This window comes from Hydractinia symbiolongicarpus, chromosome 15 (assembly GCF_029227915.1).
Source record: "Hydractinia symbiolongicarpus strain clone_291-10 chromosome 15, HSymV2.1, whole genome shotgun sequence".
NCBI lineage: Eukaryota > Metazoa > Cnidaria > Hydrozoa > Anthoathecata > Hydractiniidae > Hydractinia > Hydractinia symbiolongicarpus.
Window position 1 is genome coordinate 3,207,590 of NC_079889.1, and position 18,180 is coordinate 3,225,769.

The following is an 18,180-nucleotide window of genomic DNA, read 5'->3' on the forward strand; positions in this document are numbered from 1 at the left end:
TACATTTTACAGGTTATGCATTTAATGCTCAAATATTAGGATAACTAAAAAAGTCATGTAATTATTAACGTATCGAAATATTTCTTTCTTTAGTGCACAAACCATAACATTAATGCTCTAAATGCTCTAAAATTATATTACTATCAAATATATTATTTGCTGTGAAGAATATTTACAAAAAAAGTGTGCTTTTATTATTCAAAACTAGTTAGCAGCAGATTTCCATTTCAATCCACACAAAGACACTTCTTTATGGCTTACACAATTATTACAAACTTAGTGTTTCAATTATTATGTAGTGCAATTAGAAGTAGGACAATTAACCTGCACAAGATGGTAGACTACAGTTAATTGTTCTTAGATTTTCTCCAACACATTGTTGCCCTCCAAACTGTGGTCTTGGATTAATGCACACTCTAACTTGAATCAAATTTCCTGTTCCACAAGTGCCTCTGCACTGAGTTTCATCAATCCACCTTGACCAACCACCATCAACTAAATAAAACGTTACAGTGCTGATCAACATTTTTAATTCTTGGGAACTGTCAGTAAACTATCACATTACTTTTAATACAAATTTACTAAAGCTTGCCCCCCGCAAAAATTGAAATTTTATTTCATATGAAAGAGCTTGAAAGGTTTTCTTGGGGTGTTTTAATTGTTTTTAAAAACCTTAATGGTTTTCAAGAGGCAAGTAATTTTTGCTTATTATGCGAAATTAAGACAACATCAAAGAGCTTTGAAATCATCAAGCAGCTCTAAAACAAGTAATTGTGTTATTAATTGAAAACTAGTCAATAATCCTGTGAAAAAAGGCACATGGACAATAAAGAAATCTGCAATGACCCGTCAAGAAACAGAAAATTCTATTGCAGAAAATGCCCATTGATGCTATTGTGACCTTTAAAATGTATGGAACAATATGTTTTTAAATGAAGGGCTTAAAAGAAATTGAGATTTAGGTTTTTTAAATGAACCAGTTTGTTCTAAACAGACGAATTGACCCAAGTTTGGGAAATTGATCCCCATTACGGTCTCGGTGGTCTCTAGTTACCCACAGTAGATGTCAGTTATTTCAAGTTGTTTCTAAGTTATTTGGCTTCAAACCTAAAAGTGTAATGCAATGACTTCACTGTCAAAATAAGTATAACTTGCCAATGCGAAAATCCTGTACAACTAAAAAAAGTAATTGCTCTAAAAGCAACACAGAATTTTATTATAAACGTTAAATAAGATTCTTGCACCCAGGATCTGAGTTAATAATTTTATCTCCACCCAGAAGTGTTTGCTGAGGCTTTGCGCCGAAGTACTGTAGCTTTCACGGTAGTCAAACTCTATTTTGACACATTTTGAGCTGATTTTTGGCTCTTGATTTCTTTGTTTTCTGCAGAAAATCAGTTAACTTTAGCAGCCACTGAAGTGTGGACTTTTGGACCCTCTTAAAACGAAAAAAATTGTGATGTGAAGGAGAATCTCGCCAAAGAGATATTAAGAGATGGGTGCGCAAGAATAATTTATTCTCTCTATTGTTATTGGGTCCCAGTCTGTTTAACATGTTCGGCCAACTTCAGCAAGCTGCAATTCTGAAGTTTCCTTCCAATTCTACATGTTTACTGAAAGAGGGTTGAGAAATCGTTTTGTACCAACTTGCACTAACTAAATCGAAGTTTCAAATAGATGATTGGGGAGATTGGGAAATGTTGCTGAAAAGAAACATGACCGGAAATCTCTTCTCTGTGTTGCCTGAGACTGCAGCACAAAAACAGGCTGAGACTTGACAAAAATCACAGCATCAACTCAATGACCATGCTTTTAGGTATATACATCTGTTTATTTTTAATTCTATTGATCTTAGATGCAGTAAAGTCTAAACTCATGATTAGCAGAATTGAAGCCAAATATGACCTTGTAGGGGGAAAGTAACCTTGTGGAGTTTGCAGGAAAGGAATTTTTTGTCAGACTTGTAAGCATTGGGGAAGAAGTGAAGTGGTATTGGAAGAAGGTTAAGAGCTGATATTCAGTTTGTATACAAGTGTTGCAAAGGTGAGATTATAGACAATGAAGTATTTTCAGCTTTTATGATGTACAACAGCGGCTCGTTAGAAATTATTGAGAACTTCTGTTACTTAGGTTATATGTTGATTAGTGAAGGAGGTGTCGGAAGAAGTGTTACTTGCAGGATAAGTTCTCCTTGGAAAATATTTAAGAGTTACTTCCTTTGTTGACTAGCAGAGTCTAGTCAATTGAGGAAAAAGGAGGTTGTACAAGGCCTAAAGGTGTGTTACATTGTAGGGTAGTGGCACATTGGCATTAGTGGGATCTTGACCGTTTGGAAAGGAATAATATGAGAATGGTTTGGTGGATGTGTAAGTCTGGTTAGCATTAAAGATGTTATCTAGATAGAAGATTGAGTTGGTTGGTACATTTGGTAAGAATGGAGAAAGCTTAATTCCTCAGCCAAAGCTGAGGTAGACCAAGAAAGACTTGGCAGGAGGTAATAAAGACAGACTTGATGCAGAGGAATTTGAGTTCTGAACTAACACGGTGTAGATCAGATCAGAAGATGTTCATTAAAGGGACTGTCCGGTAAAAAAATAAGTTTTATTATATCAACTAATATGTACTTATTACTAAAGAATATCTGCATCTTTTAAAACATAATATATTAATACGCTTATGTAAGTTGTTTTCTTTTTTTCAATTCCATCGTGAAGCATCACCTTTGGATCGCCATTTTGTTTGAATAATTCAGCATGAATGAGAGGCTAAACACACATGTTTCCCCTGACGTAGCACAATGGTGAGAAAATCAAAACAAAACGCGCTAGCCCGTTAAAGGATAGACCGGAACAAAAAATCTTATTGACTTATTTTATTTTCGTTTACCAAGCCAAACGAAGTCAATCTAAAGACGTAAGCAAATCCGTTTTTTTTATAAGAATGTTAATCTTGAAAATTATTCTTAATTTCCTCGTATTTTGCTATTGGTATTGACAAAGCCTTGAATGTTCTTAACATTTCTCGAGTATATCATCTTCGTTCCCATTCCTTTTTATTACTTCGTTCGATCGTTATTAGTTGGTGAAGTCAGCCTTGGTTGAAGATTCTGAGCAATTATGTTTAATCGATAATGAAGTTGAATTTGAAGTTGAATCCAAATTATCAATTGGAATACAGGCCATACCAAAAACACAAACGAGTGCAACCCAGTATAAAGATACGTCAGTACGAAGTACATGTACACAAACGTCGTGTTCTGTAGCAGATGCGCAAACGCAAACCCAAGTAGCTGTTGTACATGCTTCTTGTCAAACTGAAAATGAAACGGACACAGATAACGGTATGGCTTTCGACTTTATTTCATTTTCATGCTTAACCGAAGTGGCAAATTATTTTGTAATTTTTAAGAATGTGTATGTTTTCAGATTCAAATTGTACTGATTCCTCATTTAATTCCGATTTGGATGACGTGAACCTGCAAAGCGCAGCAGCAGCTCTGAACAGTACATTCAATATCCTACACTAAGGTAAATATTTTCTTATACGTGCACGAATTTACAATGAAAAAATTATTAAGGAAGGAACTGTTTATATCGTTTTTCTTCATTTAATACTTCAGGTAATATAAGCAACACATTGGAAATGCTGGGACTGTCGAATTTAATTGAACCACTAACTTCTGAATTTTCACACGAGGGACACGATTTGGACGAGGACGTAATTTCCGATGGCGACAATGAGAGTGAGGATGATGAATGGCTAGTCAAATCTTTTGAGAGGTAACAAAACAAAAATAAATTTCCAACCACTTCCATAAAGTCGTATTTATGAATCTATTTTTTGCATATTCCTTATTTCATATTTATTTGCAAACATATTAAACTTGCAATTCATTTCCAAAACCATGTACTACGAGCATCGTGGCAACTTTGTTTATCCAGAGGTAGATCATGCTTGGCGAAAAGAAAAACAGATACTGTCACGTGAAATTACAAATGAAAATCGGCAGCTAGAACTTGCCGTTGACGGTCAATGTGATACACCTGTCACAACGCCACCTACAGTACCGTATCGGCGATATAGCGCGACTAACGCTGTCCATAACACATCTTTCAACAACACGATGTAGTTAAAATGTGGATGCTGTGTGATGCATTCCTGATCTTAAAATAATTATCATGAAGTTAGAAAAAAGTCTGGAAATATAAACTCCCCTTATTATTTTTGGAAATATATAAAAATAAATCGCTACCATTAAGATTGAAGTATTTTATGGCATCGATTTCAACACAGCAAACACACTCTTTCTCTGTCGGCATCCTCTCACATTTACCACAACGACACCAATCAGTAACAGGCTTACACAATCTAAGATTTTGCTGAGGATCGAAGTCTGCCTGATCATCAAAAGCATCATTAAAAACCCGCCTAGGCTGTGAAGCTATTTCGGAATCTGATCTTTCTGGTTCATACTGAAATCCTAATACCGTGAAATTTTTGTTCGACGAAGACATATTAATAATCGTATTTCATAATTTGTAGAGAAGAGTTTAAAATTAAAAGTTTTTTTAAATAAGTTTCTAAACAGTTAACTTCTAGGGGGGTTCATATTTTGTACTGAAAACGCTACACACTTTCGCTACATAGTGTGTTTTTCACCACTGTTCTACGTCACATGCATAATTACGCATATTAAATTTTTAACCCAGGCCGTTTTGCGCGCATTTGCAGCAACGAGACGAAGCCATGCTTTAACAACATCTACGATAAAAAGGTTTGTTTATATATGTGATTAAGTGAATAATATCAAAAAAGAAAGGTATTTTCTATGTCATAATTTTAAATTACAAATAATATTTTAAAATAATTTTTCACCGGACAGTCCCTTTAATATACCCTGTTCAACCCATGCTAGTATGGAAAACAGATGTTAAGCCAAGAATGATGATGATTAGAGTAAGATACAAAAATTGCTTTGTATTCCTGTGCTAGCAAGTGTAAACATAAAACTGTTTAGTTTTACCTCTAACAAATTCGAAAGAGCTTTGTGTTTATTTTTTGTCATTGTTGTGTTACAAGTTTGTTAATTAGCTATTACTGCTTAAAAATCCAATTTTTAAGTAGCTGCCTATACCTGCACAAAATCGTGATATAATCTTGCCATTTTTTTTAATTTATTGTTCTGTTGTTGTTTATGTTGTTGTTACCATGGTTCTAATAAAACAAATAAGCCTATTTACATATGTATATTTGTGTTGTTGTTTTTTGCTTATATATCTTAGGTTTCGCAAAAGTTTTTATTAGTAATTTATACACTTTTGCATTACCAATGATAAGAATTTTATACGTCTTTTTTACTGAATCTGAGATAAGAATTTATAGCAATATTAGTTAAAATCTCCTGACACACACTTAGCCTATTAATATAAGAGATGCAAGACCTATAGTAAAACCGTTGAATATATTTCAACATCTTGAAAGTCCACAAAGAACCAAACAAGGTTTTACTAAAAACAGACAACTGTTAAAGCTACATATGAAATTAACTTGTTTTGGGGTACGCTTTAACATGACATTGTAAAGCCTTACCTGAAAGACAATTTATTCTTTGTGAAATTCCACCAGCCAGTCAGGTAATATAATTATGTATATCCATAAAATGTTATTCCTATTCACTTTTATTTAATCCCACAACAATAAAAGGAAATGTGATAGTTCACGACATGAACCCAAACAAGCACAAAAATAATAATGTGCATATCTTAATTTGTTATATACAGGTGCAAGTTAAAAAATTATATTGCATAGTAATGTCAATACGTAAATAAAAACATAAAAAGAAAATGAACTATTATTTTATAAAGAATTACACTTTTAAAGGCCTTACTATAGTATAATATTCATTGCTATTTAAACAACATAAGAGGAATAATGCCTCAGAAAATGTGGTGACATAAAATTACTAGAGCTACTTTATATTTATAGCTTCCACAAGTAAAAAATAGATACTTACTTGGGCAAGGACTTGTATTACATGATACTGTATCTGTACTTGGTCCTACGCAGCTATTTCCACCATTACTTGGAGCTGGGTTATCACATCGTCTAATTCGGTTTTGTTGACCACCTCCACAAGTTGTACTACAAACACCATTGTTACTCCATGCACTCCATTGACCATTGACAGGAACTAAACAAATAAAATTAAAAAAATACATAGAATAAATATAGGCCAAAACAAGATTTGAAAAATGGTGTTTTGGGGGGCTAAAAATTTCCTTTTTTTCTCATTTTTCTAAAGCTAATTTGATACACTTTTTTAATGTAAGACAGGTAAAATGCTTTTTCTTACAGTATATGCTCAGACACATGGATGTTTTTCACCTCATTTGCTCGAAGGCAAAGCAAATTTCAACATTATCTAATTATATACAGAAATTCAGTGGGCTGGTGTTAATAGCATATAGAAGCCACTGTATTGCTTCTTTAAGCAACTCTGAAAAAGGTTGTAAAATTTTTTATAGACAACAAATGGCCAATAATTAGTATGTAAACAATGAAAAAGCATAAACAATGAGCAGGATTTCTTTGCTTTTCCTGACTTATAAATTTTTTAAAAGTATATACTGATAAAAGAAGAGATTTATATGTGACAAGAAGGTTAAAGAATTACATACCAATATTATCACAATTTGGGAAAGCGTTCACAACACATTTGTTACATTGAATATCATACTTCTGACCAGAAGGACATGTTTGTAAGGGTCCAGCACTGCATTGACCACAACGATAGTATGTACGATTCGTGGAATCCGCAGAGTTTAGCATTATATCACCATTATCACGCCCAGTGCAAATATCTGAAAATGTAATATTATTGTTTGTTTACATTGTGAAGATCCTTCGTAACTTCTGTAACCTGGTATCTTCTGTAAACCCCCTCTCCCGCTATATCTGACTTGACTAATGCAGAACACATTAAAAGATATTGACAATGAAGTATATAAAGTAACAAGAAAGTAAACTATATTGTGCCATACCAATCTAATAGATGTAATATACGCAATGAAAGCTCAATAAACTTCCTTACTTTCTCCACCTAAATGCATTACATGGTTTCCTGTTCCAAGTGTGTTTAAATTACGGTTAACTGATGCTACATGTTCCTGATGTGTATTTGCATCAACACGCACTACACCCACCTAAAAAATTAATTTGTAATGATAAATATTACCAAAGGTCAAAAGTATAGACCAAGCTTGCGAGTTCCATACACTGACCAAGGGTGATTTTCTGGGAAGAAATAGATAAAACAATTTATATTGTATTATTAACTGATAGCTATTTTGTTTGGGTTTGAAGAAACCATGATCCAAGAATTTACTTGTGAAAAGGTTGCAAAAACCATGTTTTGATAAAGAAAGAAAACGTTCGACTTGAATTTCGTTGTACTAATTTTTCAAATACATGTACAAAAATAAAACAAAACGTTTGAATATCCACATATATATATATAGCTATAGATAAAACTTTTTTAAATGTTTTTTGAGTCAATGTTTATTATTTGTCAGAAGAGGAGTCTTTCACACAGATATGATGCTGTTTTGCTTGTTCCTTATTGTTTTAAAGAATGCTGATATTAACAATGCAGGGTTTAAAATTGGTAACATTCCTTGCTGTTTTTCTAGTGGAGTGATGCAAGGTTTTGGTTATTCTGAAAGTTGATTTTTGGATTCTGTATGTAGCTATCTATGGTTCAAATTATATATCTGGTGAAGTTGTTTGTTTAAATTTATAACAACCATTTTGGTTGCAATGAGGTTAAAAGTTATACCGTGCTGTAGCTATATAAAACCCATAGTAAAGGCTTTTTAGCCAGTCAGCAGATTTCTTGTATAAGCCGGTTGAAAATATCTATCAGTTAATAAATTATTATATAGATAGCTACACCTATCAGACATTTTAATAATAACATTAAAAAAAACTTTAAATGCATTCCTTTAATCAGCTAATTCAGAAATTTGATTTAAGGTCATACCAAATTTCCTGTCCGTTTAAAATTAAAAGAATAACAACAATACATAGCTAGCTATATAGTTATAATTGAATCCAGATTTATAATTTTATTTTAATTATATAGCTAGCTATAGCTAGATTGAAATAAGAAACACTTACTCTAGCACCTTCTTCGTTTCCCCACAACATTGATCCATAACTAAATATTGCATAAGAAGCACACCCATCCGTAACTAATGCAGCTTGAAATTGATTGCGCTAAAAATATACGGTTCAGGATTACCAAAAAAATAACAAAACAACGTACAGCCAGATCATGTAACTTGTGCAGAACCCACGTGCTCGTGTTTACAACGTTTCCTGCCATGTTTGAAAACTATTTGATCGTGATACTTTGTCAGATGGAGAGCCTTGTTTCATTCTGAGAACGAGATGGAAACCGTCCATATTTTAGCGGGAAAAGGTTTTGATGTAATACTGACAGGAGTAAACATACGTGGCCGATCAATTTTTTGTTCATAAAATGACAGATAACAAGAATTCAGGTATTATTAATACTTTGACCTACTTTTTTTTTGTTGGTGTTTGTTTTTATTTTAAAGGAACTGATTAGAATCTTTATAAGAACACTATATCAAAATTCTCATCATATATTTCTCAGAGTCTAAATTTTCAAACAATTTTTTAAAAAAATTAACTTTTCACTAATTGACAATTAATTTCTTATTATGAAAAAATTGAGTCTCAAAATGTTCTTAATGACGTCATCATAACATTGTTACCAGAATCTCAACCCAGCTATATTTCATATAAGCAAAGCGCTAAGGCGAGTGAAACAGGTCCTAAAAAATATTGTGTAGTAAATCTTATCCGCAGGGCCTATGTGTCTTTTGTCATCCAGTATCACTATCCAGTTGTCAAAGATAAAGATACTCTGTAAACGAGGCTGCGCGTATTATTAGGTCTATCTTTGTTAACTAAACTTCCAAGCATTCAAAATTATGTTTATTTTCTGTCAAAAGGATCCTCTGCTGGCAACATAATTTACGATTTCGAACTTTGTAACTTTAAAGTCCAACTTTGGTTTTGAATAACTGAAAAGTTCATCAGTACTTTCGGGTGTTTTTATGCTTTTTAAATGGAAAGAAAACGCTAAGATTTCAATACACTATTTTTAACAAAAAGAATTCATTAAAATAATAACTATTTAAAAATGGGTCAAAGGCGACTTACTGGAAAGAAGCAATCACAGGGTGTTACATCATTCCACTCCGCCAGCAACATATAGTTAGCCTTCAACCCAGAGATAGCTCGTTGACCTACTATAACATTTCTAGCCATTTGCAGTTCACTTGGTAGCTGTGACTGCCGCTGTTTTACATCTCCCACAAAAAATCCATTAACATCAGCCCAAAACGGTGCAATGAACGATGCTGGAAGGTTATAAGCACCTGATGGCCAAGTTCGTGTATCGTAAGACATGACGGGGGCATCAACAGAAATTAAACCATTCATGCTCACCTGAAAATAAAAATAATGACGGTATTCCATCGATCAAGTGCCCGTACTTAAAGTAATTGTGTCGTTCGAATAAACACCAGAGCGAAACAAATTATTAAGAACACACTCAACTTTATTAGACTCTCATATTTGCTATTCGTTTGCACTGTTACATAATTACTTGGTTTACCCTTATAGTACTAATTTTCGCTGATAAAAAAAATTATTACAAAAGTTAATTTTTGTGATTGACTGTTTTCAAATATTTCATGCGTATTATTTTTCCACGACGACGTTATAATGTTATCGTATATTTTTGAAAGACAAGGCTTTTCCTTAAAAGTCAAGAGTATATTTTTAATGATCCTTTATGATTTTCTGTGTAAATATAATAGCTCTTTTTTTACTCTAAGGTTTTCAGAAATTATTCGTTTTTTTGTGATTGATTCTTACGCTCATCAATGTACGCGACTTGTATCTTTTAGACATTTGACAGGTACACATTTCGCAAATTTAGTCAAAGTCCGCAAAGAGCACGAAAAAAATAAAACTATAAGTGGCAGCTTTAAAAAACGTGCTTGACTTACATAAAATCTATTGACGTTTCTCCCAAAGAATGGAAAAGGTCTTTGCGGCGTTGTTGCGGCAAAACTACCATCGTCAGTATTCTTCAAATCGCTTGTTGGTTGTTGGTTAATATTAAACAAAACTGCCCCTTGGCAAACGTTAATGAACACAGAAAATACTAAAATACATTGCAACCAACCCATCTTGGGGCTGTTTATTTCTTCTTTAACACTTGTGTGTGTTTCTTTACACAAGTGTTTTGCTAATAAGCAAATTTAGATTTTCAGCCTGACTCATAGTTTGGAATTCACCTTAGCAATCAGTGTTGGGGGGGTACTAATACTAATAAACAGTTATAAAACACATGCTTGTTGGAGGTTTCCTTTCCCCCTGACGATTTTTGGTATCAGATCAGTATTATTCTTCATCAGAGTTGTGTATTATTTGATTTAATGCCCAATTAGAATGTATTTATTTATTAGTACAATGTTATTTAAGTATCGTATTTATTTTCCTAGGAGACGTAAATTGCTGTGTGATCTGATTACTCATATGCTCTCCTTAGTTGTGACAAAAAACATAAGTTGGTAGTTGTAATGAGCTTTGGGGTTCTGCAACCTCCAAGAAAGAGATTTAATTAGTAAATTAGTTGCATAAAAGACAAAATAAAACTTCAAAGCATCAGTCAGTTTAGCCTTAATAATACGAGATTATTGCTAAGTTCAATTGTGAGCCAAATAACAAAGAAATTAGTCATTTTAAATTTACCATAAGTTTTGGTGACCCAAGACTTTTTACGCTTACCCAGGGTTTTCGTCTTCTTACAACATCGAACAGGTATAATATAACCCGGAATGAAGTTGCAACAACAACGCAATGGAGAAATGGTTACAGAAAAGACCCTCGTTCAAAGCAAACAAAATAACAAGAATTCTCATAACTTGAACAGTGAAAGGATATACAAGTTACTGATTGATGAAGATGAGGATTTGGAAATTTAAGCAAATCTGGAAAATCTAACAAGCAGTATATAAAAAAGGTTTCTCTAATAAAAAAACATGTACAGCTTAAAAAACCTGCAACCGAGGCTAAATGATATATAGAGTTGCTTAAAAAAAGTGCAATAAACGCGTGCTTTGTCATTTTAACCAACCTCGTCCCCAAGACTATTTGCTTCTCAATGGCGCTGCGCTTTCTGAAGGTGCTGGAGTCGAGCTGACATATTAACAATATTACGTTTTTTATTATTGTGCTCTTCAGTCACGTTTTGCACTTTTAAAGAACTTTAAAAGGTTCTTCTAAAATTTACTTAAGAAAGGGAGCAAGCCATTCAGCCTTTTGATAACGTTATTTATTAACCAATACGGTGGATAAAAGCGTTTTTGCTGGCATTGGTATCAACTGAGATTAACTGCATGGTAACACCCATAGCAACCATTTTCACTGTTTCTGGTGCCTAGCAACTAATTTACCTGTGTTTCGTATAGGTTTCATACATTTAAATCCCGATGAAATTTAAGGCGTATTTAGATTCCCATTCTCAAACCTGTAAGTAAATTAGCCCTATTAGGTCGGTTGTACTTCAAGAACAGAACAAAATGGCTCGTTTACGATAGCAATTTCTTGTGATGTCATCAGAAGCTTAAAACTTATCCAAAATATCACGATCTACTTAAAATTCAATTAGTTTTGGAACGAATTTCAGATTTCTGTTTAAAGATTCCGGCATTCAAATAAATAATTTAGCATATTTTTCTGCTTTACATAATTTGCATGAAAAAATGCCAAAAAAGCCCGAAAATCCAAATTTTCCTGATTTTCGGGTTAAATTCCAACAAAATCAGTAAATGGGATTAATTACGTGCTCAAACTTTACAGAATGATTTCCCATGTTGAAATAAAATTTGTGTTGTGATTTTTAAATTCTAACCATATTTTAACGTGTAACAAATATATAAGATAGGTAGGTATTAAAACTCGTAATTATCATAGTAGCCTTCCTTACAGCAATCATGAGTTATGAAAAAAAAAAAAAAAAAACAGCAGTGGGGCGTAATCCGTCCTCTCTGGAACGAATAGGGTTAAACCACAAAGTTGCTACAAAACAACCTTGACGATTTCCCGATATTGTGAACTCTTCACATTTTATTCGTTAGTGCACGTACGTTTTAAGTCTGTAAATGTTACCTCTCCTAAATTCCAGAATTCAAAATTTCTAAAGTGTTTTTTTCGGTTAACAGCCTGTGATGGTGTTGACAAGAGATCTCAGATGTAGTCATGTTTTAAATTCTTCACGGGTTGTAAGCATAAGTTGTCAGGTGAGGCCGACTTTGTGCTGTTAAATAAAATCCCCTGCCGAGTCATGCCAGAGACTGTAAAAGTCAGAATCTATCACTTCTGCTTAGTGCTCAGCATGAGAATAGGATTGATACCTTAGGCGGTTGTATAGTTGAGCGATTGCTGTGCTTGCACGACTTTCGTAACTCAAACTCACCGACTGATAGCCTTGTGGTAGAGCGTTCGCTTTCAGTGCGGGAGGTCTTGGGTTCAAACCCCGGCCGAGTCATGCCAGAGACTATAAAAGTGTGAATCTATCCTTTCTGCTTAGCGCTCAGCATGAGAAAAGGATTGATATCTTAGGCGGTTGTCTAGTTGAGCGATTGCTGTGCTTGCACGACTTTCGTAGCTCAAATGGGAGCTTTAAATGCGCTAGGACCCCCTTCGCAGGACCCTCGTTGATAGCAGTACCAATAGGAACTGAAGAGGCTATCCTGGGTAAATAATAGTAATAATAAATGGGAGCCCCTTCGCAGGACCCTCGTTTATAGCAGTATCAATAGGAAATGAAGAGGCTATTCTGGGTAAATAATTTCAATACTGATAATAATAATAAAATTATTTAAAACGGAACAACAACCCGCCATAGCACATTTAACGTCATACACGTTTCTCCGATTTGTTCGCCATAGATTTTGGTGGCAATTACAGAAGTTATATTCTGCCGAGCAACAGATAGTCATTGCAACAAATTAAATAAATCTCAGACCCCCGCATGCTATGATATAATAGTAAAACGTTAGGGAAAAACAGATATATATTGGTGTCTGCCTTAAAGTATTTAAACAACATTTAGCCGGGTTTTTGGGGGTTCTGAAACCCCCAAAAAGTGGAGGAGCTTAAAAAGCTCTCCCTGACCCAAATTAAACCTGCTGGTATACTTTATGCCAATGAACTCCATTGGAAAGGGTGATGTTTTTAGCCTTCAGAAAAAATATCTTGATAGAGTATCTTTCCAGTTATCTTTATTTCCCGCGTACTAATTTTCACCCATTGTCGTAAAAATCCTAGCTAGTGCGTGATATTTAGTAAAAAAATTTAGCGCAAAACTTTTTGTGTAAAAAATAACAAAAACACATTTTAAATTTTGTATAAAACCAGACATTTGACGATTTATTACATATTCTCATTTGTATTTCCGACCATTAAATGATTGCTTTTGTCGGAAAAGTATAAACCAAAGACAAACCATTGTCGAGACTACAGAAATTTGATCACAAATAAAAATCAAGGGAAAACCTTGGCTTAGCGAGCGTCATAAACTTACATGGCGAAAAAACCAAATGCAAGGACTCCAAAGATCAATTAAGAGCGAAAAGAAACATTATGAGTAGTAAGATTAGACCTGATAAAAATTAAAGTATACAAAATCACTATTTCCAGAAAATGCAGCTGATCCAACTTCTCTTTGGAAGACATTGAAAAAAAAATTCCTGTTAAGTCAAAATTGACAGGAAAAAATGAAATAAATTATAATATTAAAAAAAAGTTTATTAATAGTGAAAAAATTTCAGACCGTGACAATATTTGCGAAGATTTCAGTCAGTATTTTCTGTCGTAGTTTCCGTATTGAAGAAATTAGCGTTTTTTTAAATTTTCCTCTCTTTTTTCATAAATAAAAAGAAACAAAATTTTTGTATCTATCTTCAATTTATTTTTATCAAAGTCATATCATAGTTTATTTCATAGATAGAAGTAGATAATATTGTGTATTCAGTATTGTGTTGATAAGAGTCACCAAGCATAGGTATAAAAAGATATAAAAAAAACCTTTGTGTCTGTTCTGGTGCTCACTATTACTACCTTTTTATACTTGATTTATTCAACTCTGGTTTTAAAAACAAAATCATAAAAAAGTAGGTGCGCCGTGAAAAATCCACGTGTCCTTTTTATATCAAATTGCGTGCTACTCGCTGCTTGCGGTACCATTTTGCGTGACAACCAGACGTATACGGGTATTATAATACAGACAGACAGACGTATACGGCTTTTATAATATAGATCACTAGATACTAAAGGCGCCTCCGTATGTAATGACGTCTTCAAAGTAATAACATTAGAATTAATAATGTTCGGAAAGATTCATGACTGTGATAAGTTTTAAGACCATAGCATTTTTATACTCAAAGAACAAGTACAATATAACCCCGTCCACAACTTTTTATTAAATTCCTTTAGAGCTAGGAGATTAGTTTATAGCAAGACAAATAAAACTAGAAAGCCACACAAACAAAGTTGAAGAAACTGGAAGAACTTGAAATTAATTATTTAGGTCAAATTTAGAAGTGGCTGGATTCAGCGTAATAACAAGACGTATCACACACATAGAAAACGCTTGTTAGTATCAACACAGATTCGCAAACACAATGTTATATTCTATAAAGGTTAAATAAATGTATATCTTTAAAGAAACACTTAAACATTATTTTTTTGTAGATATTGAATGTTTGTTTGGGGGATATAGTAAAAATTAACCCGTTTAGCAGGATTCTCACTGCTCAAGGTCTAGATACGCGTGTATTGTTTTCGGATTTTCGTATGATTCTTCAACCTGTGTGATTTTTCAATTTACCGCGGTAACTTTATTCTTCTAGGGCTACATGGGCAAAATTGTCCCAATACAGACCACAAAAAAAGTTATATGGTAGATCTGTAATTAGAGATCTGAAACATCTCCAACGATCTTATTTAGAGCACAAAGAACATAAAAACATTTTAACTTTAAATATGTTTTAGCTATTGCATATAACCATCGGTATATTAAATAATCATTTGAAAAGAAAAATTAACAAGATAAGCCTTAGAGCAGGTTTTACGGTCTGTAATATCCGATTGCTTTGCACGATTCTCCTAAAATTAACGTTAGCTCAATTCTAACCATGAAGGTAAACCTATTTGGCATGCAGTAACGAAAACAAAATCTGAACAAAATCTGAACCTTATTCCAACATGATAGTGGGCTCGTAATAGCTGCACTGGCCAGAGACGCTTAGAAACGGATATGACTTTCATACACAACTTGTAATAAAACATAAAACATTAACCTGCCTTATGTACAACAATCACAGCCACGTTTTTTTTTAATGATTATAGAAATGCAAAAATAAATGGGGTTGAGGGTGTAAAAACTTTATCACCGCATTTATCCAAACATAATTCGAAAGTTAAAAGTATCACACTAGCACACAATAAGAACTCTTTCTATTGGCACTGCTTACATTGAAAAATCCATCCATTATTACAGTGATGATTCACTTGTGTTTGATTTAGCGTTTCTTTTCCTTAAAAGAAAAGATTGTTATACGTCTGAACAGAATTCGCCGTAAACAACGGAGGAGATGTGAAATTTGCAAATGAAAACACCCGACTATGGACGACTATATCAGATTTGAGTCGGTTTCAAACCCGTGATAGAGACCTTTCGGTTTTTTATATCTTAGTTCGATGCCTTAATTTTTGTTATCCATGTATATCAAGTCCTTAGTTTTTTTTCTTAGTGTTAAAATCGTGTTTAAAAAAATAGATTGTTATACGTCGTATTTTTATTAATGATTTTTGTTAAACCCTAACGTACTTAGTGCCTACGCATAATTTTGGTGGGCATGTGCAGAAACATATCGTAACATTTTATCAGGATTTGTGTTAAAAAAAATTCATACTTTATGGGAGTGGGGTGGTGGGGGTGGTGAGGAGGGCTATTGCATTTTAGAAGGAGTAAATGATCCTTTGCAGGATAGTCAGGAGACCTAGCATAATCTTTCCTACCAGCAGGGAAATCGGAAATAGTTAAGGACGGAAAAATTACGCCGCCTCGTAAACGAATTTTCTGCATGCAGTACTGACCGCGCTTTTTGATTTAGTTTGCGTTTAGTTATTCTATCCTCACCCGAACAAACATATGCTCACTGTTATTGAAGATACTATTTCGGTTTGTCTGTTCAGTATTCATATTACTGTGGAAAGTTTATCATTTCTTGAACATGATAGTTTAGTAGGCGACGCTTCGGGAGACCCTTCTCCCATTATCGGGCAAAGTAAAATGATGTTGAGCATGCATTTATATAATTGCAGAGGATCGAAATTCATAAAAATTAACCAATCAGAAACGAGCTGATAATTACAGTTAATTACGGTAATTAAGATTTTTGGACCTAGATGTAGGTAACTACTTCTTCTGTAGGGTTGGTAGCCAAATCTCGGGAAGTTGATACGAGATGCTGTTTATGTGTTTGTTACGTGCTACACTGTTGATGGTTTCTTTAATCTTCCTGGCTGTTGTTCTGGATTCTCTGTCAATGATTTTCTTCCCATCCCAATTAAACTGATGACTTCTGCTCCAGCTGTGCCCAGCAATTTCGTTTTTTTTTACATCTCCGTTTCTCACTGCGCGCATATGTTCTTGTACTCGTTGCTTAAACTTTCTTTTTGTTTCGCCTATGTACACTGCATCACAATCTTTACACGAGATTTCGTAAACAACATTGCATTGTTCTTCCAGGTTTATTTTGTCTTTTGGTTTAGACAAAGTGCTTCTTAGGGTGGAACACCGGAACACCGTTATACAGCCTATCAAAATTTGTTGCTTCTATCCTCAGCAAATTGACCACAGCAAAAACTCAAAAGAATTTTCGGAATACATCAAAGGAATAAAGATAGCAGACGACGAATGCATGGTATCATTTGATGTGACATCACTCTACACAAATGTTCCCATAAAAGACACCCTAAACATCATTAAAGACCTTATCGAAAACGATTCTGCATTCGGTGAAAAGACGAAGATTCCAGTACCAGACTTTCTGCGTTTGGTCGAACTTGTTCTAACCAGAACATGGTATCTTTTTAAACAATAACTTCTACACTCAAACAGACGGAGTTGCCATGGGAGGTCCTGCATCATCAGTAGTCGCAGAAATATATATGCAAGCACACGAGGCAACAGCATTAGTCACATCAGACAGACGTCCAAAGGTTTGGAAAAGATTTGTTGACGACGTATTCGCCATAATCAAAAGATCTCATCTAGAAGAGTTCCATGAACACATCGACGGCCTACATCGACAAATCAAATTCACTGTTGAGTTTGAACACGATGGAAGTATCGCTTTCCTGGACACTTCGGTCAAACGCAAGAATGGTTCCATTTCAGTTTCAGTGTATCGTAAAGCAACACACACTGACCAGTACCTTAACTTCGAATCAAACCATCAGAAATTTTGCAAAGAAAGTGTCATATCTTCATTACTGAATCGTGCCAACAGCGTAGTCAGTGACAAACAGGAGAGGAAAGAAGAAATTCGGCGTGTAAGAAATGCATTAATCGCAAATGGATACAGTCATAAAGTCATCACGCAAGTAGAATATAAAATGAAGAGAAGATGCAACGGAGACAACAAGGAAACATCAGAGGATTTCATCGCATCAGCATTCCTACCCTTTGTACCAGGTACTAGCGAGATCCTTCGTCGAGTTTTAAGGCAACACAAGGTCAAATGCATTCTTAACTCTAAAGACACCCTAAGAAGCACTTTGTCTAAACCAAAAGACAAAATAAACTAGGAAGAACAATGCAATGTTGTTTACGAAATCTCGTGTAAAGATTGTGATGCAGTGTACATAGGCGAAACAAAAAGAATGTTTAAGCAACGAGTACAAGAACATATACGCGCATTGAGAAACGGAGATGTAAAGAAAAATGAAATTGCGGACCACAGCTGGAGCAGAAGTCATCAGTTTAATTGGGATGAGAAGAAAATCATT

The 18,180-nt window shown here is 34.1% G+C and overlaps 1 protein-coding gene across 4 annotated transcripts in view; it reads right to left on the bottom strand.

Moving 5' to 3' along the window:
- The window catches only part of LOC130629089 (SCO-spondin-like), a 41,149-nt gene extending 30,796 nt beyond the window's left edge, over positions 1-10,353 (bottom strand). For 3 of the 4 annotated variants that reach the window (XM_057442187.1, XM_057442188.1, XM_057442186.1), the window contains exons 1-7: positions 10,104-10,353; positions 9,250-9,537; positions 8,176-8,274; positions 7,091-7,202; positions 6,678-6,860; positions 6,014-6,190; positions 325-495 (exon numbers count right to left, since the gene is read on the bottom strand). In XM_057442187.1, coding sequence (XP_057298170.1) covers positions 325-495; positions 6,014-6,190; positions 6,678-6,860; positions 7,091-7,202; positions 8,176-8,274; positions 9,250-9,537; positions 10,104-10,286 — 1,213 coding nt within the window. In that variant the 5' untranslated portion in view covers positions 10,287-10,353. The remainder of the gene's footprint in view (positions 1-324; positions 496-6,013; positions 6,191-6,677; positions 6,861-7,090; positions 7,203-8,175; positions 8,275-9,249; positions 9,538-10,103) is intronic. The other variant, XM_057442189.1, reaches the window with a different exon arrangement.
- Between the last annotated feature and the right edge of the window lie 7,827 nt (positions 10,354-18,180).